General features: G+C 36.2%; 3 protein-coding genes and 1 non-coding gene across 6 annotated transcripts; 3 read left to right on the top strand and 1 right to left on the bottom strand.

The window, feature by feature from the left end:
* The first annotated feature begins 669 nt into the window (after window positions 1-669).
* Window positions 670-6,761, top strand: LOC107460879 (probable pectin methyltransferase QUA2). Of its 2 annotated transcripts, none has more exons than XM_016079300.2 (9): window positions 670-963; window positions 1,810-2,663; window positions 2,749-2,881; window positions 3,298-3,538; window positions 4,254-4,467; window positions 4,582-4,757; window positions 4,878-5,181; window positions 5,617-5,755; window positions 6,147-6,761. In XM_016079300.2, the coding sequence occupies exons 2-9, from the start codon at window positions 1,957-1,959 to the stop codon at window positions 6,303-6,305; spliced, it is 2,073 nt and encodes a 690-aa protein (XP_015934786.1). In that variant the 5' UTR covers window positions 670-963; window positions 1,810-1,956; the 3' UTR covers window positions 6,306-6,761. The 2 variants fall into 2 exon arrangements, with proteins under 2 accessions (XP_015934786.1, XP_015934785.1); XM_016079299.2 differs by having other exon boundaries at window positions 670-1,197.
* A 1,017-nt stretch (window positions 6,762-7,778) lies between these two features.
* On the top strand, window positions 7,779-7,871 carry TRNAY-GUA (transfer RNA tyrosine (anticodon GUA)). Its single transcript has 2 exons — window positions 7,779-7,815; window positions 7,836-7,871. It is a non-coding gene; the product is annotated as a tRNA-Tyr (tRNA).
* A 336-nt stretch (window positions 7,872-8,207) lies between these two features.
* LOC107460874 (protein WHAT'S THIS FACTOR 1 homolog, chloroplastic) lies at window positions 8,208-10,825 on the top strand. The gene has a single exon (XM_052253062.1). The coding sequence runs from the start codon at window positions 8,780-8,782 to the stop codon at window positions 9,998-10,000; it is 1,221 nt and encodes a 406-aa protein (XP_052109022.1). The 5' UTR covers window positions 8,208-8,779; the 3' UTR covers window positions 10,001-10,825.
* Window positions 10,826-10,981: 156 nt separating this feature from the next.
* LOC107460873 (uncharacterized) lies at window positions 10,982-14,611 on the bottom strand. 2 transcript variants are annotated; one of them, XM_016079292.3, is made up of 6 exons: window positions 14,298-14,611; window positions 13,621-13,915; window positions 13,471-13,522; window positions 12,067-13,366; window positions 11,817-11,963; window positions 10,982-11,707 (listed from the first exon to the last, which is right to left on the bottom strand). In XM_016079292.3, the coding sequence occupies exons 4-6, from the start codon at window positions 13,208-13,210 to the stop codon at window positions 11,229-11,231; spliced, it is 1,770 nt and encodes a 589-aa protein (XP_015934778.1). In that variant the 5' UTR covers window positions 13,211-13,366; window positions 13,471-13,522; window positions 13,621-13,915; window positions 14,298-14,611; the 3' UTR covers window positions 10,982-11,228. The 2 variants fall into 2 exon arrangements, with proteins under 2 accessions (XP_015934778.1, XP_015934776.1); XM_016079290.3 differs by having other exon boundaries at window positions 13,471-13,915.
* Window positions 14,612-26,600: the final 11,989 nt, after the last annotated feature.

Here is a 26,600-nt window from a genome sequence, read left to right as displayed (position 1 = left end):
TAGTGATGAAAAGTTTTATTTTTTTTAATATATTCTTTAGTTTATGTTTAAGATACTTATTAAAGTTATCCTAGTAGAAAATTATATACATATCTTTTAATAAATGTATTTTAAAAACTTAACTTTAATGTTTCTTAATAAAAGTAATATTATATTAAATATCTTAACCGACACCCTTAACAAATTTTATAATTTTTTCACGTGACAAATACTATAAAAATTTACTAAAATTTTTATTCCTTTTACAAAAGTAGTATTTTCCATTTAGTACCTTAATAAGTTTTCTATACTCTCAAGACACTCCTTAAGTTTATTACTTTAGTATTTTCTAATACTAGATTTAAGTTTACTTTTATTTTGAGTCGCATTAAATAATATATTAGTATTTATAAAATCATAAATCACAAATAGTTATTTAAAATTAAAAAAAATTCATTAAAAATTTATATGAATAATTTTATTAAGATATAATAAATACTAAATAAAATGAATTTAAATTAATTATTTTTTTAATCTCTCTAATATTACGGTATTAAACTAAACCCGTCAAACAGTAACTAATATCTAAAGGCGCGTACTATTTAATATTCATTTATTTATTTATTTATTTATTTATTCATAACTCTTACTCTATCTATTTATTTATTTTGCCAAAATATATTATTATTTGGGCTGAGAGCTAAGAGTTATGAATCGCGATCGGATCAGTACAAAACGTGCTTCTTCTTTTCAGTCTATCGTTTTTGTTTCGTAAGCACTGTTTTGTTTTAGTAATAATCCACTAACACACTCAGTGTTAGAATCAGAATTTACACACAAAACAGAAACGAAAGAGATTGAAGCTTGTCGTTTTGATTCGTTTGGGAGCAACCTACAACCCCATCACAATTTCATTCACTATTTTACTTTTTTTTTTCTCCCTTTCTTCTTCTCTTCTTCCTTTTCTTCCTCAACGAGGATTAGGTACTTGTTGCTGGTTCAAAAGCTCTTTTTTTTTTGGGGTTTTGTGCTTTGGTGCTTGGTTTCAGTGAGTTTGATCTGGGGTTGTTTCCAGTTGCAGCATTGATATAACTGGGTTTCTTTTACTTTTTTATGTTTTTTCCACTCTGAATTTCAATTGGGATACGTCAAAATCTCATTTTTGGTACCGAAAATGAGGTAGCCCTTTTATAATGGCACTTTCTGCATTTAGTGAAGGTGAATTATTATTTATTATTACTATTGTTATTTTGCTTTTTTGAAAATAAAGGATATATACTCTTTCGGGAAATTACTTTCCATTGTTCAGATTGGCTTCTGGGTTTTAGATTAGGAACCACAATGAAGGTTGCTTTTCCAAAATAGATTTTTTTTTTGGAACAAAAATGAGCTTGTGGTTTTATGAGTAATGGTTATGGAACTAGCTGCAGTGAGTTATGTTAGTTACTCACCAACCTATCTGCTTTTACTACCAACTTTATTTTTTTTTTCCAACTTTATTATTCTTTCTAAGTTCAGACTTGTAATTATCACCCAGATTTTAACCCTTTTTTTTGGGTTCTGATTTTTATTTATATAATATTTTGTTAGTACATATTCATTTCAATGTTTGGTCCGTGATGGATCTGGTAGCGGTGAATTAATTAATTAATTAATGGCTAACCTTGTCGCCACTCCAATGCTCTTTTGATTCTCTGAAAATGAAGTTTGTTTTGTTTGCTCACTGAATTTGTTCACTCCAACTTGTTTATAGTTACTTGCTTTGTGCTAACACCATCAACATCAAGCTGACAAGGTACCTATTTTCTTTTCCTTTTCTTTTTATGTTAGGTTTGTATATGCTCAACTGGATGTGGATTCTCCCAATGATTTTGTGTACACAAATCAGAATGATGTTAGAATAGCACCTCTGTGTTGGATTCTGGGCTGTGTTCATCAGGCATTTGCAGTTAACTATCAATTTCTTGTTCAGAGAGAATGTCCAGGCCTCTGTATAGAGGTGTATCAGGGGTTCGGACACCTGAACACAATCATGATTCTTGGGAGTCTCATAACAAAGATAAATTAGATAAGGAAGATTTGGATAAAAAGGGTTCCTCAAATCACAGCTCTTTACCTCTGAAGTCTCCCTTAAAGTTGCTATTTTCAGATAATTCTCATTCTAAATTCGGCACCAATGAGAACGGTTACTCATCCGATCCACTCATTGGAACTGCGAGAAGCCGGCATAAATTGGTTCTGCATTTGTTGAAGTGTAGTTTAGTATTTCTAGTTATTCTTGCACTTGCTGGTTCGTTTTTGTGGACGGTGTCGATTTCGACCACATCAAGAGGTCAAATTTACCATGGTTATAGAAGACTCCAAGAGAAACTTGTGTCAGACCTGTTGGATATTGGGGAACTATCTAGTGCTCCCTCAAAGATGAAAGAGTTGGAATTTTGCTCGCCGGAGCTTGAAAACTATGTTCCTTGCTATAATATTAGTGATAATATGGGTTTGGGTAATTCTGATGGTGATCAGCTTGATCGGCAATGTGGCCCGGAGCTCAGGCAAAATTGTTTGATTCTCTCACCAACAAATTACAAAATTCCTCTTCGGTGGCCTACCGGAAGGGATGTTATATGGGTTGCTAATGTTAAGATCACTGCACAGGAGGTTCTTTCTTCTGGAAGCTTGACCAAGAGGTAAGCGAAATACATCTCTCCTTGAAGCTGTTATACTTTCAGATATCATTTGATGTTAAAAATCATGTATTTTCTTTGGTTACAGGATGATGATGCTCGATGAAGAGCAAATTTCCTTTCGTTCAGCATCTCTTATGTTTGATGGTGTTGAAGATTACTCACATCAAATTGCAGAGATGATTGGACTCAGAAATGAATCTAACTTCATTCAAGCTGGGGTAAATAATTATTTTTTATCTATTGAAAATGGCGTAATTGAGTATGCCTATCCTTATATTTTGCAGTGGCTGTCATCTATTGTTTCACTTAGTTGGTACATGTTAAATATTGAAAATATAACTATGGTAGGTTGTTAAGTGTCTTGGGTGTATGTTCTCGAAAAAATCATCTGCATGCCTGATAACTATAGATACGATACTATGGGCTGTTCTAAGCATGTACCTTATTCTAGAATAGATTTTTCTTAAGTGTCATTGAATCACACTCGATTATTGAACATATGTAGGATTGTACCTTGCATTTGGACAAATTTGTGATCGAATTTTCTGATTGATTATGGTTGTAATAAATAAAAACTAGCTCTCTATTTTTGACAAATATATCCCTTTCCTGAATAACATTCTGTAATTTACAGGTTAGAACCATTCTGGACATTGGCTGTGGCTATGGTAGTTTTGGAGCACACCTCTTTCAAAGTCAGCTCTTAACAATGTGCGTGGCTGACTATGAGCCTTCAGGCAGTCAAGTTCAACTCACACTTGAGAGAGGCCTGCCTGCTATGATTGCTTCTATCACTTCAAAACAATTGCCATTTCCATCTCTTTCGTTTGATATGTTGCATTGTGCTAGATGTGGCATTGATTGGGACCAAAAAGGTATTTTTTGAAAACCAACATTATGCTATTATGTTTTAAGCATTTGTTTGAATGAAGCTTTTATTTTCCGGATTTGTAAGCCCTTCTAAATTAAGATGTTAGATTACAGATATCATTGGCAGTACAGTAAAAATGACAAAACAAGAAATAAAACCCATTATTGCAATAACTATCATCCTGTCTCTTAAAACTTTGGCTTTGTATTTTCATATGCTCTCAGGCATTGAACTTTTAAGTTGGTGTAACTTTTCTTTTGAACTGCAAAATTAAGAAACACTATATGCTTTAAGGAAGAAAGAATATACACAGGGAGTTACCCAAAGTTAAATATATTAATCTTTTTCCATCTTTGACCACCCTAGTTCAATCAGCTTATTAAGTATGTTGCTGCCAATGTGAAACTAAACATAGTTTAAGCATCTGGTCATATGTAGAGAAATCTTATTATGTTTATTTCCATAATCGGTGATTATCCAACAAAATGAAGTTATCTTTTCATATTCTTCCTCCCCCATAATTGTGGATTTCATTCATCAAGCCTCCTTTATTTGCTTTTACTATCCCCCTTTTTTAACGTGTAGAATCTGGATTCTTTTACTTTTTCTGAGCTTCAAACTGTAGTTTGAGTTTTTCTAGTTCACTAATTTTGTGGCACTTTAAGGTCAATGAATTATTGGATTCTGATGGGTCTTATGAATGTTCATATTGCATTTAGATGGCCTTCTCTTGATTGAAGCTGATAGACTGTTAAAACCGGATGGTTACTTTGTCTGGACATCACCGCTTGTAAACGCCCGAAACAAAGATAATCAAGAAAGGTGGAAGGTTATACATGATTTTACCGAAAATCTTTGCTGGGAAATGCTTTCACAGCAAGATGAAACTGTTGTATGGAAGAAAACCAGTAAAAGAAATTGCTACAGCTCAAGGTAATGCTGCTGTGCCATGCATATATGCATAAGTATTTTACTTCTTAATTTACTTCATAAAAGATTAACAAGTATTCCTGATTCCTAGCATTCCCAATTTGTTCATATTTTCAGAAAGAATGGTTCTCCCCCTCCTTTATGTGGTAGAGGTTATGATGTGGAATCTCCATATTATCGGGACCTGAAAAACTGCATAGCAGGAACACACAGCAGCCGATGGATTTCTATTGATAAGAGGGCAACCTGGCCTTCTCGGGATAACTTGAACAAAGAAGAGCTTGCAATCCATGGTTAATGTTACATTCCTGAACATTTGTGTATAGTGGCATAGCACTCTTAATTATCACAATGTACTGAATGAAATTTCTCACTAGGTTATCTTACTATTGCCCCTATTCACTTGTGTTCAGGTTTGCAATCCGATGAAATTATGGAGGACAATGAAAGCTGGAGAACAACAGTCCAGAACTATTGGTCTCTTTTGTCTCCATTAATATTTTCTGATCATCCTAAGAGGCCTGGGGAAGAGGACCCTCCACCACCTTACAACATGCTAAGAAACATTCTAGACATGAATGCTCATTTTGGTGGTTTTAATTCTGCATTGCTGCGTGCTGGGAAATCTGTGTGGGTCATGAATGTCATACCAATATCTGGGCCAAACTATCTCCCGTTGATTCACGATAGGGGTTATGTTGGTGTCTTGCATGATTGGTATTTTTCTCTGCTTTTTCCTTCTGTTTTTTAATGTCAATGTATTTTCTGATTTTTCTGTGAAAAAAGTATTGATGCTTTGATATACATGCCTATTCAATTTCCCCTTTTCTTTTCGTGGTCACCATAACATTCACACTAAGGTTAAAGTATTCTTAAAGACTTACATAATTGAGATCGACGACAATGGTTAAAACTTAAAAAAATATATGTTAATAAAGGTGTAAAAGCTTAATAGTTAATGGTGCTGTGCAAGTCAAGAATTCTTGGGGGATATAGGCATAAGCATATATAAGTTGTTATATTCAGAAATTCTACTTAATTATTATTGGTGGTAGGCTGGGTGCAAGGATATATTAAATTATCAACCACTATTATGATTTTGTGAATAAGTGTTACTGTTTTCTTACATGTATGATCTTTTGTGGCTCCTAGGTGTGAGGCTTTTCCAACGTACCCTAGAACCTACGATTTGGTGCATGCAGACGGACTTCTATCCCTCGAGACTTCTCAGCAGCGCAGATGCACTATGTTTGATATGTTTATTGAAATTGACAGGATACTTCGCCCTGAGGTATGTAAGCTTAACTCTATGGTCTTAACTCCTTATTAATGGTCCTTTTCCTTCACTTCATTAAGTTATTTATTTATTTTCTATTCAAATTATTTGGTGTTGAGGTATAAATATATAGAACAAGGAGTCATGACTACCATAAAATGAGAGGAATCCACCAATGTCATCCCTAATAAAAGTAGTACAGGGGACAAAAGAGTTCTAAGGGATTTGAAAATTACAAAATCATATTTTACTAGACAACTTTGTCCATTACCATTCCTTTACCTGTATTTTTTGGTATAGAAAGACTTATTTGTTACCCTTTTTGAATGGTGAAGGACAAATTTCTTGTTTTAAAAAACTTGATCAAGCCTTTTGATATGGCATTGACAATGGTCCATGCATGCAGGGATGGGTTATAATTCGCGACACAATTCCTATAGTAGAGTCGGCGAGAGCTCTAATAGCGCGGTTGAAGTGGGATGCACGAGTTGTAGAAATCGAAAGCGACAGCCATCAAAGACTCCTGATCTGCCAGAAACCGTTCTTTAAGAGACAAGCAAATTGATTCATTGAAGAGATGGAAAAACCAGACCCATAATATTCATATAAATTCATTTTCATAATGTTCATTTATATTCATAATGCTCCGCCATACATACAGAAGTGGGGATTGAAAAATTTTGGACAGAAAGAAGCCGGAAAAGACGGTAGAAGACGGAAAATACAGTGGATTCTTGTCAGTGATACTGATACAACCACAACTCCTGTGTAGCCGCAAGGTGTATGCATAGGGCCATGTAATTACCAAAAAGAGGAGCAAGAGCAGATGAGGCAGTATACTTGGTAGATTTTAATTTTTCATTCCATGTCTTATCACAGTTACATAGACACATGAATGTTGTTCATTAAGATTGGGAAAGTTAATTCATAGAATAAGTTTATTTTGTCTGCTTTGGTGTATAAAAGTGCTCAGTGGTTAATTCTCTGTTATTACTATTATAGAATTATTATTTTCCTACTCATTTTATAGGTTCTTTCTTCTTCTTGTTGTAATGATAAAATCATATTCTCCATTAGTCCAAGATTTACCCCAACTCCTGGTTGGTTTGTCAGCAATGGTAGATTGGATTAAACAGAAACAAGTTACATGTGAATGAAGAGAGGCACATCAGTGATATTTGACAGGAAAGTAAATTAAAGAAATTAAGCCTTAAAAGAGTTGGTCTAAAATGAAAATCTGCAAATGATAAACGGATTTCAGGTATATATATATACATATATATATTGCCCATAATATCCTCCAACACAATAGGTCAATGACTAATTCGCTGCGGATCTGAGATCTATTTAAGGGTTTGTCACTGACCAATGGGTTGCTACATACATAAGGCGGGATTCGAACTCCCGACACTTGCTTAAGCGGACGAGTGAGCTGATTACTCGACCAACCCAAGTTGGTTTGGATTACATGTATATTAGTCTAGTAAGAATCATAGGTCAGTTATCAAGGAAATTGCATGTGATTTTCATAGATTTGATATAGATGGTATGTTTATAACCAGATCAATTGGTAAAGCTTGTTCAAGCATATACTAATTCGGTTTTCTTACATAATTAGTCTTTTGTGATTTTGGTCTTTTTTTTTTCTTTTATCTTCTTTCAGTTGCTGGAAAACTTATATATATGAGTCTGGCAACATTTCATTGTGTTCATGATTTATAGATTGTAATATAAAAAGTAGATTCAACCCATTTTTTAAAATTAGTCAAGTGTTTCATTTTTTACTAATTAAAAATAAGAGGATTATTAAAAGACTAAAATTTTCATTTTTAAATTTCATCAAGTATTAAAAGGATTTCTTTAAGAGAGATGTCATTATTTATAACTCGAACACTGTAGAGAGACTTCATCATATTTCTAGTCACACTTTTATTCCCCCGGTACATAGTTAATGGAGCTAATCAGCTAATTCTAAAACTTTGAAACTTATGTGAATGTTATATGATGAATTAAAATTATAGTGTCTTAATTTTCAATTCCGACCTTAGCTCAGTTGGTAGAGCGGAGGACTGTAGTGGGAATTTAAACCTCAGCCATCCTTAGGTCGCTGGTTCGAATCCGGCAGGTCGGATATTTTTTCACCTCCTTTTGACAAATTTTTAGTAGTAAAATAAAAAAAAGATCTTTTTTGAGAAGCTGTAATTTATATTTTTTTTAAAAGATGTTTTTCATGTAATAAATAAACAAAAAATATTTTTATATTGTTATATCCAAATATAAAATTACTTTTATTTTTCTATAAAATTTTTTAAAAAAAGATAACTCGAAAAAAGATTTTTTTTAAAATGCTCACCCAAACATACCCTATGTACTCAACTTCGAAAAGAAGTCTCAACTTCAGTAGCAACACAAATATTAACAAAGGAAAAAGAAAAAAAAGAACAACTCATGAAAAAAGAAAAAGTAAAGAAAAGAGCATTACTAGCTTACTGCATGTATAACTATTGTTGTAACCCTAGTAACAGTGCATCTCTTGATTCTCTCTTCCCATGAAAATAGAACAACAGCCGAAGCAGGCCAACAACATCAACGTGACTCCCTCAAAGCCTTAACCTATCTTCTGCTCCAGCAGCAACTTGACTCCCTCGCTCCCTCGTCTTTTGTTTTTACTTGCTCTATCTCTTCTCTTCATCACTGTCAATGTTGTTGTCCTACCTCCTTCCTCTTGCATTTGATTATCAGATCTGTTTCTCAGTGTTTTTTTCTTCTCTGCCATAAACGACTTTTGGGTACCATCTTTTTCCCTTTTTTGGCCATAAATGACGCCGTTTGATCAAAACCTTCCGGATTCCGGTTCGGTCACTGATTTCCGGATTGTTTTACATTTTTTTGGCGGTTTGAACATTAGACGATTTTGTTTATAAACCGAATCGGACTAGACATCGGTTTCCGGTTAAACCGGTTCGACCGTACGGTCCGGTACGATTTTCAGAACATTGCCTGATAACCGTCCATTCATCATCAACCGTGAGAGCTTCAATGGCTTCGCGCTTTTTCTTCCTCCTCCGTACCAACGCCATCAATAAACCTTCCAAAGCCCTAATCCCAACCCTTCCAAACCCTATTTTCTCCATTTTCAGTTCGCAATTGTCCACCTCCTTCCTCGTCACCAAAACCCCAAAGAAGCTCCGAAAGAAGCGCAAGAAAAAGGACAGTCCAAGAACCAAGCGCGTTCAGACCCAACCCAACCTCATTCCTCACCTTGAGCGCATTGTCGAACGCGACGCGCTCTTCAGATTCATCAACAAAACCAAGCAATTCCTCTCCGCGCAACCGGAGCACGTGCTACGCCTCGACGACGCCGGGAAACTCCATCGCGAGCTAGGGTTCCCTCGCGGCCGCAATGTTACGCGCTTCATACTCCGCCACCCGCTTCTCCTCCAGACCTACCGCCACACCGACGGCAAGATGTGGTTAGGGTTCACTGATCTCATGGAAAACCTTCTCATGGAGGAGCAGGCAATCATGGATTCCATGGAGCAAGACCGCGTTGCAAAGGTACGAAAATTGCTCATGATGACGTCACAAAAGCGTGTTCCTTTAAGCAAAATTCACCACTGTAGAACCGTGTTCGGCATACCTGACGATTTCAGGGATCGGGTGAAGAAATACCCGAATTACTTTCGGGTCGTGGATGGTGGTGGCGGAAAGAGGGTCCTTGAGTTGGTTAATTGGGATCCTCTGTTAGCGGTGAGTGCAATTGAGAGGGAATTCGTGGTTGATGAGGATGGTGCTAAGAGGAAGTTTAGGTTTCCGGTGAAGTATGGTAGGGATTTGGGTTTGGAATTGGAGGATACTAGGAAGCTGAACTTGTTGAACACTTTGCCTTTGGTTTCGCCTTATTCGGATGGGTCGAAGTTGGATGTGTGGACCATTGAAGCGGAGAAGTTTAGGGTTGGTGTGGTTCATGAATTTTTGAGCTTGACATTGGAGAAGAAGGCATCAATTCACCACCTTGTGGAGTTCAAGGAAGAGTTTTGTTTGACAAAGCATACTTACCATATGCTGTTGAAGCAGCCAAGGGCATTTTATTTGGCGGGGACTGAGATGAACTGGGTTGTGTTCCTGAAGGATGCTTATGATGAGAGTGGTAATTTGGTTGATAAGGATCCACAGGTGATGTTCAATGAGAAGTTGTTTAAGTACGCTCAGATGCAAGAAATGGAAACTGGTTCTGAGGCTGAGATAGAAATGCAATGATTTACTTGAGGTTTCTGAATGGCGAGTCCGTGTTGGGTTTATTATTGTATTTGCCGGGATTGGAAATGAACCTGAAAAATGAGCTTGCGGATTTATGAGTGAATGTTTATGGAACTAGTTGCAACTGGCAGGTGATTTAACTATAAATTGTAATTTTGTATAACAGCATCGCATTGGAACTTCAATAAATATAAATTGGTTCGGCAAAATGTGGGCATAAATGGTGGTCAAGTTCAACTCACGCTTGAGAAAGGATCTTCCTGCTTGGAAGTTGGAATGATGGGTGCTCTAAGATGAAAGCTCAAAGATTAGAATGAAATGGCTTTCTGATACTATAGATGAACACGATGTTTCCTTGGATAATTCATTCTGTTCTGGTGATTGGCTTGACATGTATTCACTAGTTCCCAGGATGAAAGAAGAGGTTGGGGAGAAATTAAAGTTGATAATGTCTTGTCTTAGATGGTTTGGCTTGCACACATGAACATTACATAGGTGGCAACCATTTTAGTTTGTCGACCACATCCTCTCATCTAACCACACTATAAGATTCTGTCTACTAACGTGTAATATAATATCATGGTTTCATTTGTTTCAAGACTTTCATAATTATTGGCATTACAAAGCTCTCCTCTGATTGGGGAGTAAATACTAATTTTCAAATATCCTTTCTAGTTTCCATCACCATATGCTTTATCTAAATTGTCTTTTCCAACACAGTTTTATGTGAATTTAGGCTAACAGTTAAATATCCGACAAAATAATTATAACTGCTCCTGACTTTGCATAGCTGCTTTTTGCATCGAGTTTGATGTTAACCTTTAAATATATGCCACAAACATTGTGTTATATTCCATTTTTATCTACTAATCATGGACCAAGCTAGATAATGTCTCCTTTTAATTACTAATCACTTGCCTTGGTATTCAGTGTTCATATAACAGATGAAACCTGACCCTAGTGATGATGTTTAGTTGCACGTGAAACACAATGAAGAATGCATTATATCAAGGCTTCTAAATGGAGAGGCTGTTGATACCAAGTACAGTCTCATTTATGGTAGAAACTGAGAATCACACACTCATGATAACATGTTTAAGCAAACACAACCATTACAGGTTGAAGCAGGCCATTACAGAATACAAGCATTTGGAAATACTGATATCCACTTTATTGAGTCTTGAAAACTGAGACAGTGAGACTCGTGAGTTGCTCCTTCTAAAGGCAACTAATGCTTTCTTGTTCGGAGCTTTGGCATGCTCTTACTTTTCTGGACAACACTAGTACTGCTTCTATGCGCATTTGAGGAACTGGGACCTCCATGGTTGCCTCTCTTCGGTGATTTTCGGTTGTAGTTCCGGCTGCTGTCACCAAGTGCAGCTTTGGCAACACTGTCAGTGAGTACTTCTCGTGCCCTCTGAGGCTTGATGGCTTGCTTGTTCAGGTATCCAAGCTTCGGAAGAAGACTGCAAACTGATTTCCGCAACTGCTCGTCACTGATGTTGTTTTGAACTGGATTTCCAAGCAGATTCAAGGCCTGAAGTGAGTTGTAGTTAGCTACAAGTTCCCCTAATGCTTTTGTTGTTGTGATCTTGTTGAAGCTCAAATCCAGAACTGTTAGCTTCAGTAATCTGTGTAGTCCCTGAACATCACTTATCTTATTCCCAGCAAGATATAGCTCTTTGATAAGTGTGCAATTTGATAAACCTGACAAAGACACATTGCAGAGTTTTATTTTAGACAATACTTGACGAAGACTATGAAATCTGAGATGTGAAAAATTACCATTGAGCATCAACTTAATACAAAAACTAACCTTGTCCAATTCTTGAGATGCGATTGTAACTCAAGTCAAGTACTCGTAACCGGGTTAAATCTCTAAGCCCCTCAATGGTGCTGATCTTATTTCTTGACAAATTAAGTGTATGAATACCCTTTGGGAGAAGTCCAGGCACAATTTGAACTGCAAATAAATTGAAGAGAAGAGACAATCAGTGGAGCCAGTTATATAGTTATCAGTAAATGGTTTCATAGTAGAGGCTACTTTCTTCAATCTAAGTGTATACCTATGAAATTGTTGGACAAATTGACAGAGCGGAGGCTGGAGAAGTGTGAAATACCAGGAATCGCTTTTATACCAACACCAGATATATGAGCCACAGTTGAGGCTGGATTTAGGGATTGGACCAAACTATTGGCATGCAGAATCTCCTTTGAAAGATTTGCATCTGTATGGTGACTTAACTGAGATACGGTTCTTGACATTGATCTACCAGCATTAGGAGAAGGTGGGAACTCAATGTTTCCCACATTGTCATTATCAAAATTATCCTCTGGAGGCACCTGCTGAATTTCAAGATCATGCACCCACTCCTCCACTCTATTGAAGGATGATGATCCTCCTGAGAAGGCTACCCATTGATTCTGTGGCCAAAAACCGAAACTCTCCTCCTGGAATCTGCTCCTCCTTTGGTGATCAATGTTTTTATCACTATAGCTTTTGCGAAAGTATTCACCATTTGATGACCTTGGTGAGGGTGATTCCACATTTCTTGGTGATTGCTTGTGCTTCGGTTCAAGGGTGTCGGAAGAGTACCCGTATGGATTGTGCGTTGCAGCCACACCAGGATTCACCTGTGTTGATTTGCTTGGAATAGGTCTATGTATGTTCCTATGGCTCCAGAGGAACATCTTCCACCAGAGTCTCTTGCTTCCGGAAGGAAGAACTTGGCTTGAGGAATGCCTTCTCAACATAACTCTATCAGCACTGCAGTGAGTCATCACAGACCTGGGGCTTTCAAGATTAGCAGCCACTTTACCTGCTGTAAGTTCCTGTAAATTCTCGAAAGATTGCGACTTTGAATCTGGGAATTGATGAATTGTATTACCAAGAACATCCCTTCTTTCCAGGTTTGAGCATGATCGAGTGAGCTTGGGAGAATCCCAGAAGTCTTCCCTCCCAATAATCCCAGGATCACTGACATGCCCACTTTGCACTAGTTCGCCGCTCTTTTCGCTGTATTTCGTCTCTTTATCCGTTGCTGGACTTCGATCAGACCTTACTTCCCTTGACACAGCAGCTTCATGAGCTTGGAGATCAATATCAGATAGATCCCTTTTGAGGGAATGCGAATCTTCGCGCTCGTCTTCCCCTTCATAAGCTTCCTCAGTCTCAGTCTTTAGAGGACTCTCAAGATTCATGACCCTCATGTTGCACCTTGAATTCTTCGGGATATCACAAGGAACTACAACTTCTCCGGTGAGTGGCTTCACATCGCAAGCTGGTGAACCCGAGGACGTCTTAGCCTCTTCTACTTTAACAAGTAGAGTGTTAACGTGTCCTTTCTTTGAAGACCGTTCAGCACCCTGAAAATCAAGCAAAACAAAAAGACACAAGCAAGGTAAATTCACATGGTTTACAAGAACCTTAGCAGAAGCAAAACTAGACACACTATGCAACTAGTTCTTACCTTGTCTTTCTTCTTCTTCTTCCCAACCAAAACATCAACAACATCGACACACCTACACATGGCCATGTTAATTATTTAGATGAAGCTTCAAGCTTGTTAATATTGCTGTTATTTGATCTTGTTTTACGCTTCAAAATCCTTTGCACGTACACAAATTCTATTGCAGCTCACATCTCTGCCCTATTGAAAAGCTAAACAATTATAGAGAACGCTTAATTCTATGTAAGATCACATCGAAGAAGAAGGATTGTAGCAGTGATTAGCCATAATCAGTGGGGAGACGCAGGAGCAGAGACAGAAGTGTGTCGAAACAGAAACAAAACCAAGAACAAGAAAACCAAGGGCCAAGTCCTGCTACGATTGGCGACGATGATATAGCTGAAGAGTTGGCCAGAGTTGAATATGGTTCGCCCCTTCAAAACCAAAGCTCCAAGAATATTTGTCCCTGGAAATAGACACCTTACCCAGTTAAAGACCAAACACTTGGATAAATAAAATATATGCGAAACATTGGTTTAGAAAATTCCGCAACCCAGCATCGAATACCAAAAGGAAACAAAACTTGCGGTGAAGGAATAAATTCTCTTTTGGAATTTTATATTTTATATACATCTAGATATTTCTAAAAGTTCACATAATTCACATACACTGCATCGATCAAATAGGCTTTGAAATTCTCTTGCATAGTCATGAGGGAAGAAAATAAATAAATAAACAAGAAGAACGTCAGGCACAATGGTTATAAGTTATAAGAGTCAAAAGAGAAAGACAAGAAAGAACAAAACTATAAGCATGAAGAGGGGGACATTTTGGTAAAAAGAGCAAACCTGATGGAGCGTAATTTCGCCAGGTTTACAGAGTAAGTGAAACACACAGAAGTGGGGATTGATTCTGAATCCTCGAAGGAAGATTAAGATAATAATTGTGTCGTGGCTTTATGAGGAAGAACGTGAAACAGTCTTGGGGTAGGTTGAAGTTTTTGAGGTTGTGTGTTGGCGATGATGGTGGAATATAATTGGAGTGTGGTTAGTAGAAATTGTTGTGATTGTGAAAGAGACCATGAAAGACGTACGCGCAAGCAACACGACGTGTTCTGTTATGAGTTTAGTAGTTACTGGTTAGTAGCATGCTATTATGCTAATTGCTAATTGCTACTTGCTAAGTATTTGTATTTATATTACTATATTAGTGTAGCTGGTTGTGCCATGTGATGCTCTCTGAAGCTTGTGATTCAGGTGTGGCCCCTGCATGTTGCTCTGTCACTCAATAATTTAGCCAATCACAATCACGACTAGATGGTTTTCTTTTTTTGGTTTTTTTAGGGGAGAGCCGACCCCACTTAGTGGGACAAGGCTTTGTTGTTGTTGTTTTGTTGTTGTTTTTTTAGGGGAGGCGGGCTGTTGGTTTGGGGAGATCATTAAATTGTTTCTTATTATGAAAGACCTCATTTCTTTTTCTTCCTTTTTTTGGTTATCATAAAAGTTCTCTAAATCAAATATGTAATAATTAAAATTAGTAACCAAATTAATACCAAAAAAATTAATAATCAAATTAATTCTCAACAATTTTTAAATTAAATACTTTAGATTCTAATAAATTTTTATTTTTTTATAAGTTTTTGATAATACTCTTACCAGACATTAATTATTTCATCGTTATGAAAAAGACTAATTTATTTTATAAAAATAAATTTTAAAACCTAATTGTTTTATAATAATTATCTTTAGGAATTTGTTTATCAAACAGGCATACAAAAAACTTTATTGAAAGCAATAAAATAATCAATATGTCTAGCGAAAATAATTTTTAAAGATCTTTAATTAATAAAAATTTAATGAAGATCAAAGTGTGATTCAAATATCATTTCTCTTTATTTAAAATCATCACTTAGATCATGTGAATTTGGACTATGGAAGTTGAAGCTCTTAGAATTTTTTTTTTTACTTTCATGGTATTTCTAATATAGTAGGTAAACGATTAGTTCGTTGCGGATTTGAGTTCTATTCTGAGACAATACTTGAAACCAAGGTGATATAGGCTTAGACGTAAGGTCCAGACTATTTTGGGTGTAAATTCTGACTTGTTCACTGGTGTGACGAATCGGTCCGACGTCTTCGTTAGAATGATGATGGGAGATACCTGTAAGGGACTTTAATATTTAAGTTAGCAAGAATTTGAGACAAGTTTAAGTGAACTGAAATTGAGAAATACCTAAATTTGATGGAGTATTTATAGAAGGAGGTGATGATTTGGCCATCACTTTGAAGTTTCTCCACTAGCCATAATTGGTGGTTTTTTCCTTAGTATTTTGGAAGTTATCCTACGTTAAGATAATGGTCAAATTGTTAACGAAATTTGAGGTAGTGGATGGCAAGCCCATACTTGCCATGCAAATTGAGTCAAACACGAGTCGTGATACTCGTGCCCCAAGTAGGTCGGGTGATTCCACCCATATAGTTTTGGGATAGATCTATTTGGATCTAGACAACCTTGAGGCCCATTGAGGGTGGGCCAGCCTTCTTGGATTATGGCTTAGATTATTGGGCTATTATATGAACAATGATCATGCTCATGGCCAAGTTTAGTGAACTTGGGCCTCGAGCAAAGGATTTTGCCAGGCTATAGCTTGTAGCCTTCACTTTTCTGGAGAAGATGCATAGAATAGAATTCTTTTATGTTGAAGAGGTCGGTACTTTCGATATCATTCAAGAGAATATAGTCGGTCAACTCGATGTGATTTTTAAACTATCGCTTTGTTTTTCTATAACTATTCGCACGTCTTTTCATTTTTTTATAACTGTTCACTACAAATAAAACATGATAAAATTACCTTTTTTTCCTTGCTTACATATATATTTGACTTTTTCTCTTCTCTTTCCAACTTATTTTTTTTTGGTTACGAAAAAATTCTCCTCTTCCTAATAAAGAAAAAGCTCTTATTCTTTATCACATTGTGCCAATCACACCATGTCATTTTCGTCTCAAAATATCTTCTTTCGTTACCTTCATTGGTGCTTCTGAAGTTTTCCAGGCGTACTCATTGTTTCTTTGCTATTTTTGTTTTAAGGTTGGTTGTTTCTTCTTTCTTTTCTTTTTCTGAACATTCATTTGTTCTTGGTTTTATGATTTTCTTACATGCTAATAATAGTTGCAAACTGTTACTTTGAAAGATTATTTTTTGGTTTGTTTTCGATAACTGAGAGATGCTCTTGAGAGGGTTATTTTCCAAGAAAATTTATTGTTGATAATTTAATTTTTGAGGAATGATATTTTTGCTTGAATCTTGGTTATTATGTGTCTTGGATGTTTCTTACCCTTGAGTGCTGGTGTTATTACTTCTAATGAGAGTGCCACTAGTAATTTTGTGTTTCTGACTACTTTCTTGGCCTCTGCTATCATAAAAAATAGTGAAGATTGTTTGATTCTTTTGATGGAGATAATACCAATTTGTTTTATGTTGTGGCCGACTTTTTTTACTTCACACGTGTAGTTATTTTTCTTTTATAGGTATACTGATTTCTATATCTCCTTCTGTAGTAAATATAATGCCTTATAAAATTTTTTAAGGATTTAGACTGGGTAAATAGTATTGTGTTAGGAGTTGTTTCTGTGATAGATAGAAAAACTTTAGGAAAATTATGTTTCAGTTGCCCTTGATCTTGAGGAGAGAATTTGTTATTCTCAACTTAGCAAATCGGACCCACATTTTATTTTTATGTATGAGTGCATTTTTCTCAAACTTGGTATAAAAATTCTATTTACCGACTTCGAGCAAGACATTTTTTTGACTTGCTGAGTTACTCCTACCCAACTTTACCCGAATTCTTAAGGTTTTATGAAGATTTATCATATTTTTAATCATACACTTGATCTCCCCGTTTTTCTTAGAATTTTTTTCTATTTCTTTCATTTGACAAAATCTTTAAGCTCTAAAAATAATAGTAAGCTTCTTTCAAAGCAATTTAGGATAGAAAGGTGTTTTCTATTTTTGAAGAATCTTTTCACGACTTCGAAAACTATTACTTTAAGATTCAGGCTAGAGAGGATTATCGACCTTTTTACTTTAATGAGAAATTCAAGTATATATTTTGTTTGTATTGGGAGGAAGAATCAACAATTATAAAGTATAATTTTGAGGATCTTCATGAGGAGGAGCAAATGATCGCGACTCTCTTTCAAGAATTCTAGGGTTGAGCTCCTAATCTCAATATCGAGAAATTTCTTATAGCCAAGATGAGTTATTTCAAACTGAGTAGGTAGATGGATTTATTTCTTATAATAGATAATATAAGTCTGTATATAAGTCTCTTGCTAATGTCTTTCTTCCTTCATAGAGGGGATGGTGAACAACTTAGACACATACAAGAAGTTCAAATTGGCCAAGAAGAATATAGATGCATGTCAAGCCAAGAAGCTTAAGGCAGTGAAATCGGGGGCAACTCGACTTTATCGTCAAATTCGAGTCCGATTTCTTCTTAGACGGCGACACCTCTTCCATCTCATCCTCAATCTCAACTGCAGATTTTTCCTCAAGTTCCTCATATCCCTAAATTCTTTGAGCCCTCAAAAGACTCAGAATCTGGGGCTTCTCGCAAGCACAAAACCCTTTACAATAGGTACGGCAGTGTGTTCAACCCTAGTTTTGATGCGATGGGTTTTAGCGAATATTACATCATGTCGAACAGTCAAATATCCTTGAATGATGCAAACCTGGAGAAGAAATTGGAGATTTTGGTGAAGGGAGGAATCTGAACTGCTAGGGTCTGTATTGCTATTATAAAAAAAGCTTTGACAAACTCCCCTTGGCTCTCTCCAGGTCTAGGTGGAGGAGCTCCGTGCTAGAGTCGTTGGGTTTGAAAAAGAAAAGACCAAGTGTGAGGCTAAGAAGAAAGTTGGCATGGACACAAGTAGGACATTTCTGAACATAATTGGTGGCATCTTTTTGTAAGTAGGCTAGTATAACCCAACTCGGATTATTTTTTTGGCTAATGGCCGAGCTCTGAAATGAATTCTGCAGATTCCTACATGGACTTCTTCCAATACTTCTTTAGCTTTGGATGTCAGGATGCACTTGAGCAGTGGTGTGAAAATTCTTGCATGGATTTCTTCTAATACTCCATTATCCATTGCAACATTGGACCCGCTTTGTCATTTTTTTATAAGCTATTCTTCAAGATTGGTTAGTTCGAACTCTGACCATATGGGCTTGAAAGTAGGAATGCAACCTTTTGGATGCCAATACAAATGCATAGACTACCTTTTCAATCTTCTAGTAATTGAGTTTAGCTTATTGTAGTGCTTTACTTATGACGTATATAGGTTGTTGCTTTCATTTTTCTTATTGGACAAGAGCTGTTGCCACAGCCTTCATAGCTACTTCTAGGTAGCTTATAAGCTCATCCCTGAGTTTTGGCTTTGTTAAACTTAAAGGTTGAGCTAGGTATTCTTTGAATTATTGGAATGTATTTTTGCACTCATCGGTCCATTTGAAGTCGACGCTTTTCTTTAACATGGAGAACAAGAGCAAGGACTTGAGAGTTGTTCCTGCAATAAATCAGAAAAGACCCGTCAATCTCCCATTCAATTACTATACCTCTTTGAGATAATTCAGACTCGACATGTTTAAGATGGCAGAACATTTGTTCAAGTTAGCTTCTATGCCTCTTTGGGTGAGCATAAACCCTAGAAACTTTTTTGTTCCTATTGCAAACGCACATTTGGCAAGGTTGAACCTTATGTTATACTTTCTGATCATACCAAATATCTTCTGTAGGTCGGGCACTAAAGTTGCCTCCTCCCTACTTTTAACAAGCGTGTCATCTACATATACTTCCATCAGGGACTCGAGATGTTCATGGAATACTTTGTTCATTAGCATTTGGTATGTAATCCCTGTATTTTTTAATCCAAATAGCATTACTATATAGCAATAATTTTCCTTTGAGATGATGAATGAGGTCTTTTTCTAGTCTGGACATGCATGGGTATTTGGTTGTACCCCAAGTAAGCATCCATGAATGATAAAAATCTGTATCCTGATGTTACATTTACCAGAGCGTCAATGTTAGGTAGAGATAGGGGTCATTGGGACATGCTTTGTTTAGGTTGATGTAATCAACACACATACTTTATTTTCCGTTTTGTTTCTTGACCAAGAGTAAATTAGCCAACCAAAGCGGGTATTCCACTTCCCTAATGAACCCGGCTTCCAAGAGTGCATCCACTTGTTCTTCTATTACACGGGCTCTCTCCTCACTGAACTTTTTTTTTTGTTGAATTGGCTTTGAGCCAGGATATATCAACAGCTTATGTGACATTAACTCGGGTGAGATGCCTAGCATGTCAGACACTTTTCATGCAAACAAATATGAGTTCTCTTGCAAGAGTTGAATCAACTCCTGCTTGAGTTTTTGACAGAGTTCTAATCCTACACTTAAAGTCTGCTAAGATCTCTTTCCAATTTAAACTTCTTCTAACTTTCCTTCCAGATGAGGTCGAAGAGAATTCCGTTCCCTTGGACTGCTGATTTTTAGCACAGAAATAAGTTCTCCTGTTTTTGTCCCTTTGAGGCTTAAACTTTTGTTGTATCATCGTCTTCCAAGGACTTGGTCTCTGTGAACTGTTGCAATTCCTTCCTTTGTTGGGAACTTCATGCATAAATATGGTGTAGAGACCATCGCTGCTAACCGCTTCAATGTACCTCTTTTAATGAGTGCAATATAAGCTGAAGGGATATGACCACTATGTAGTCGATCTTTATGGTGCTACTTCTTAGACTCTTTCCAAAGTTCATATATAAATTGATGAAACCGAGAGGGTGGATGGATGTTTTCCTAACCTAAACAAAGTGTTCGGGTATGCCCTTAGATATTTTGCATCCAGTCTGAGCTTGTCGAATGTCTCCTTGAAAAGAATATTGGTTGAGCTTTCTTGGTCAACTAAAGTTCTGTGCAAGTTAGTATTGCTAAAATCGTCGTGTTTACTACTGGGTCATCATGTCTGGTAACACATTTCGAGCATTCTCTTTTGTAAAGGTGATCTTGGGTAGATGACGGTCTTGTTTTTCGGCTCCCACCTGATATACCTCTTTTAGGTGCCATTTTTGGGAGATTTTTGAAATTCTGCCTGCGAATCCTCCTGCGATCATATGGATATGACACTTTGGAGTTCTCTTAGGTTCATTAGTCCCCTCTCTTTCTTTCCTCTTGTGGTCTTCTCTGGATGCCCTGTATTTCCTATCCGACTTGTCGATCACCAGATATTTATCGAGCTTGCCTTCTCGTGCAAGCTTTTAAATAATATTTTTGAGGTCGTAGCAATCATTGGTGGGGTGGCCATAGATGACCTGTTTTCTCCTTTATTGCTTTAGATAGGTTGTGGAAGTGGTAACTTTTCAACTTGACAAATACCTCTAAAAACTTCAACTAGGAATACTCTTAAGGGACTCTAGGAGTGATACCTCTTTGTTAGACCAATATAGTCTTCATTCTTTCTTTGTTCCTCCTTTTTGCCATTCTATCCGCTTTGGTGAGACTTTGAGCTACGCAGATTTTTCCATGCTTATGTATTATTTTTGGTTTTTTCTGGACCTCGTAGAGAGAGCTCGGGTGTCTCTTTGAAATTGATGTGAGAATGGTCTGTAATTTGAGGTCATTCACTACTCCCCTTATGATCGCCTCTATTGGTAGGATTTAGATTTTTAAGCAGGCTTTATTGAATCTTTTCATATATACTCTAAGAAATTCTCCTTATTCTTGTCCCTTTAGATGAAATAATGGATGAGAAAATTCTTTTCCAAATCATCAAAACATGTCATCAACCTTGGGGGTAGGTTGTCAAACCACTTTATTGCCGCTTTAGTCAGTGTGGTTGAAAATGCTTTATGTCGAATTACATCAAAAGCATCTGCTAGATACATATGACTCTTGAAGTTGCTAAAGTGATGTCATGGGTCGGTGGAACCATCGTAGATATCTATGTTTAGGCTCTTAAAATTTTTGAAAACTTTAGCTCGCATAATATCTTTCGAGTAGGAATCACTTCCTGAAGGAGTTGTGTCCTTTTCTTCTCAATTTTTTCTGTTCTTGAAGTCAGTCTCCAACTTCTTCAATTTGTCTTCCAACTCTTTGCGGTTGTATAATTTTCTCCGCAACGGTTGCTCAGACTCTCTTTGTTTTTCCAACTCAATTTTTAGTTGTTCGAGTCGTCCTTGGTGACCATGGACGAGCCCATGATATTTGTTGCGTTTCTAGTTCCTGATCCTTCTGGGATGTGAACTTGGGAGCTCATTCTTCGTCTTCTTTGCTCTCCTTTGTTTCTTTCAGAATGCTAAAATATAGAGAGTGCTCGATCATTATTACGATGATCTCCACTTTGTGATCCTGAGTCAAATGCAGTACGTCCATATTTAAGATGTGCGTCCACTATGGTTGAAAGTTAATCTCCGAATCTCCAACAATGACGCCAATGTTTCAAGACAATACTTAAAATCATGGTGATATAGACCTAAATGTAAAATTCAGACTCTTGAGTATAAATTCTGACTTGTTCACTGGTATTAACAAGTCAATAGTGGATGGTATCTACAAGGGATTCTAATACTTAAGTTAGTAAAAATTTGAAATAAGTTTAAATGAATTGGGACTCAGTTAATTAAGTTTAATCCAATTTTATCCAAATCCTCTCTTTTCCAAACCTTAATTTATTCTAAGCCCCGCCTTTTCAAACCTTAATCTATCCCAAACATAACCCTCTTCTATGTCATTTCCCCCACTGTCGCCTTCCTTTCCTCCTAATTGAAGAGTGTATAATTATGTGATTAGCCATTTAGGTCATCAAGAGAGGTAAAGGTTGACGAAAAAAAAAAATGAATAAGAGATTATTAGACGTACAATCCAAGGACACGACACAAAGGTGGGGCTGTGGGCGGTGTGAATATCATCAGCAGGTGATGGCCACTTCAATACGGTATAGAGATAAAGAAGTATTGATTTGCACGAGACAACCTTAATCCTTATTACAAGATAAGGTAGATTCAATGCTTCATTTGTTGTTTGTTGATAATAACAAACGTCAAAAAAAAAAATCTCTTGTTAATTCATAAACCAAGAACTTGTGACTGGTGTATGACACTTTCACAATTTTACGTTTGAGCGTCTCTAAAACAGATCATGAGTTTGGGACTGAGTTAGGGACTACATCACTGCACCATATGCATAATATTTTACTAGCTTAGTGTATTACATAACTCACTAATAGATGATATTATTATTATTATTAAAGTCTTAACGTAACATTAAAAACGGATTTTTGTTTTGAATAGGTCATCATTCAAAGCCCAAACGATTAATTAATCTTAAATGAGACATTATTATAGTAGCAATAATTTGGGAACTAAGTGACGATAGAATTGATGTTCAACTAACCAACAATTTATGTTCAGATTAGTTGATGTGTGTGTGTGTGACACTGCTGCAGTGAATACGACCAAGAAAGTCACAATAAGCAAATTAAAGTTAACTGAGCTTATTGACTCTTCACCGTGCCACCGTCAGTGTAGTTGAGTCGCCGGCGGCTACAACTATCGTCAATTCACCACTCTCTAGCTAGTCATCGTTGCCATTATTATTGTTTTAATCGCTAATTAACAACCTTAATTAAATTAATAATATTAGAATATAATTAGGATCAATTAGGATCGATTAGTATTATTTAGTATACCTAAATATTTATTATAGGAGTTACAATTCTCTTAGTACCTATAAATACTCTTTTATATTATATCATTTCAGACAACATAAATAAACAACTTGAATACACACAAATCATTTCTTCAATTTAATCTCTTGTTTCTAACAAATAACATCCACTATTGTTCTTTGAAGTGTGTCATAGATGCAATAATGACTGACTAACTCGTAAGCTTCAAGTCTTCAACGAATCCAATTGGCCAATTGGTAGCAATTAGTTAAAAGCTGACGTCACCACGGACGCATGCATAATTGCATATTGCATTGCATATATATCTAATAAGATTGGGCGATTATGAAACAAGAATGCGACGGTTATAATTATTGGAGGCTTGTGCGGGTAATACTTTTCAAGTTTTGTGGAGTATATTTATGTTAAGCAAAAGTTGTATGTACATATAGAGCCGTTCAAAAATAATTGAAATTTGCAAGTTGGCTGCGGGGAATCCTAAAAAGGCGAATTAAGTTCTTAAAAATATGGCTCTTTTTGAAGCAAATCAATTTAGCTTGTTTTAAATAACTCGCGAATTATGCGAATTTGAGTCTCGGAGTTTTAATAGATCGTTTTTAGTTTTTTTATATTTTATTTTAAGAAAATAATATAAATATAACAATTTTACTTTTAAAGTTCATATGAAAATATATGAATGTGTAATAAAAATTTGTATAAATGTCTAGACAAAGTTGTTTAAATTCTTTTTCCACTTAAGAAACTAGATTTTTTTAATATTTTTTAATAAATAAATAAATAAATAAAATATGAGTTAGTATTTGTTTAATTCGTTAGCTCAATCATTTTTTGGCTCATAAGGTAGGCTAATTTGATTTTTCATTTTTGCTTCGTCGCTTATGACAAGTTGATTGAATTCACTATTTACAGGTTTATTTGACAACTTTACTTGTACAATTATTTATTTACTTTTTTAGATAAAGATAGGTATTTATTTTATTTCACTAGAAATAAATGGGTGATCCACACTTGCACAACAAAACATATCAAATTGAAAATCTTCCAAAACAAATGGATATAAGGAGGCTCATTTTTTTTAATATTGGAGTCCCTTTAGTGTTATTCCCCGTTATGATGTGAATTCGTATTTTACTTGAATATTGGTTAAAGGCAGAAATCGCTGCTAGTAATTTGTGGAGGAATGAAAAATAATAAAGAAAAGCTAGAAAATGAAAGGAGTGATTACTACACAGTTGTAGAGAGTTTTTTTTAATAAAACAAAATGGAGGGGGCGAATTGATAGATAGTGGGGGTGACTTGACGTATAAAGGGGGCGATTTGTTCAAAAAAAAAAAAGAATTGCAGCGGCTACAAATAAAGTCTCAGCCAGGCTTCACATTCATCTTCCTCGTCTTGTTCTTCTTCTTCCTACTCTACGTCTCTGTTTTTTTTTCATTCATCTGAAGGTGTAAAATTTATATGTGAGAATCCATGTGATATTATTGTTCCTTTCACCATATTATTTGAAGAAGTAAAATGTATAATTTGTGAAAGGATAGATCCTCATATATTGAAAAGAGTGACTAGTATTGTGTATAAATATCCTGTAATAGTATTTGGAGGATTCATACAGTTCGAGATGAAGTATGTCATTGATGAAGCAACGATGCAAGAAATGTTTTCAATATATCACGAAAGTTGACCACAAGACTTTGTCATCGAGCAATACGTTGAGTTCGAACACTTGACTTATGGTGTTGAAGAGGACGATGGAGACATGGATTGGGAAGACTACAATAGTGAAGGCGAAGATGAATTTGAAGACAACTATGAAATAGATGATCTAAACATAGATGGAGACGGTGTTGATTGCATTAATGAGCCAGATGTAAAAAAAGTGGCAAGTGTCCTAGCAAGCCAACATCCATTTGGGGAGCTGTCTTTTATGCACCCTTTGGACCTTGCAGCGTTGAATGCACCAGAGTTTCCTGAGTATGTGACTGCTGGTATGTGAATATGATATTAAGAGAGTAGATATATTTTCTTTACTATGAGATGATGATTCTACCGTGGTTGGTAAATCATATTGTTTAATTGCTTTTTGTGGTATTGTTGCAGAAACCACCTATTATTGCAGATGACAAATTTGTTATTGGGATGGAATTCAGTTCCAGAGAAATTGTGGATGCAGCCATCAAAGACTATATAATTCGTAGAGGAGTTCACTACCGGGTATACGCGTCTGAACCAATGACATTTTATGCCAAATATGTACAATATGGCAACAATTGTGATTGGCTTATCAGGGTAAGTTTGATCCGAAAGAAATATTGTTGGGAAATAAGACGTTATAACGGTAGCCACACTTGTACCAGATCTACCATTTCTCAAGACCACTACAAGTTGAACTCAGACATAATCGCCAAGGTTCTGAAAATCGGACCGGCCAGTTCAACCGGGTTAGCTGAAAACTGGTCATTTGGTCAATCCGGTCCACCTCTAAAATTGTGCTGCAAAAAACCGGTAAAAAAATTGATCAAACCGACAGTTAACAACTGAATCGTCCGAACCGGCCAGGATTTTGAAAGTGTCGGTTTTCAAAATCCACCAAAACGGCATCGCTTTGATGCTTTAAAAAAAATTAAATGGCTGAAGGCCTGAAGCTAAAACGTGAAACCCAAAACCCTCCTCTTCCGTTTCTTCCTTCTCTCACTCAAAAAACCCTAATTTGTCCTCTGATCCCCTTAGCCCTCACTCCCTCTCTTCTCTTCAAAGTTTCAACAGCCACCAGCCCACCACCCACTAGCCACCATTTGGAATCCATCACTCACACTCGTCGCCTAACCCTTCTCCTCGCTGTGGGTGCCATCGTCGCTGGTGGAAAAGTCTGCTCAGCCATCTTCTTGACGTTCCTCCTCTCCTGGCGTCGACGTCGCGAAGGATTGCAGGGTCCGTCGGTCATTGTTCGAGCTCTCCCTCTGGCTCTTTCTGTTTGAGCTCACTTCCCTTCTTGTCGCTGTCACTTTCGATTCCGTCGTCGCCATCACTTCCTTTCTCCCTTGCTGCTGGTACTTCAATTTATTTTTGCTTGTTTTCTCAATTTTTTAATAATACTGATTCTGTGATTCTGAGTGGTTAGGTTTACTATTTTGAGTTATTGAGTTAGAATAATACTGATTTTGTGATTGCTGGGATTAATATCCTGAATTACTGCTGCTTGTTTGAGTTAATTTTGTTTATGGTTAATTTTGTTAGTTTCTGATTTTCTGATTTGAAAGATGCAATTACAAAATGATTTTCTGAATTAAATTCATTTCATACAATACAAATATATGTTAATGTTGGATTTTTTTGGTAGAACATTATGTTTGTTATTTTTATGCATTTTGATTTTGTTTAGTGATCAATTTTGTTAATATATGTTTGTTATT

The sequence above is a fragment of the Arachis duranensis genome, chromosome 8 (assembly GCF_000817695.3).
Source record: "Arachis duranensis cultivar V14167 chromosome 8, aradu.V14167.gnm2.J7QH, whole genome shotgun sequence".
Taxonomy (NCBI): domain Eukaryota; kingdom Viridiplantae; phylum Streptophyta; class Magnoliopsida; order Fabales; family Fabaceae; genus Arachis; species Arachis duranensis.
Note: the sequence above shows the minus strand (reverse complement) of the source record. Positions and strands in the feature narration are given on the sequence as shown.

Bases quoted from the DNA above. Each gene is read 5' to 3' on its own strand.
- LOC107460879 (XM_016079300.2), top strand. From the start codon at position 1,957: ATGTCCAGGCCTCTGTATAGAGGTGTATCAGGGGTTCGGACACCTGAA. The intron at 3,539-4,253 runs GTATTTTTTGAA...TATTGCATTTAG, and splicing joins CATTGATTGGGACCAAAAAG to ATGGCCTTCTCTTGATTGAA. The intron at 4,468-4,581 runs GTAATGCTGCTG...TCATATTTTCAG, and splicing joins AGAAATTGCTACAGCTCAAG to AAAGAATGGTTCTCCCCCTC.
- LOC107460874 (XM_052253062.1), top strand. From the start codon at position 8,780: ATGGCTTCGCGCTTTTTCTTCCTCCTCCGTACCAACGCCATCAATAAA.
- LOC107460873 (XM_016079290.3), bottom strand. From the start codon at position 13,536: ATGGCCATGTGTAGGTGTGTCGATGTTGTTGATGTTTTGGTTGGGAAG. The intron at 13,367-13,470 runs GTAAGAACTAGT...CTTGATTTTCAG, and splicing joins AGAAGAAGAAGAAAGACAAG to GGTGCTGAACGGTCTTCAAA. The intron at 11,964-12,066 runs GTATACACTTAG...ATTTATTTGCAG, and splicing joins TTTGTCCAACAATTTCATAG to TTCAAATTGTGCCTGGACTT.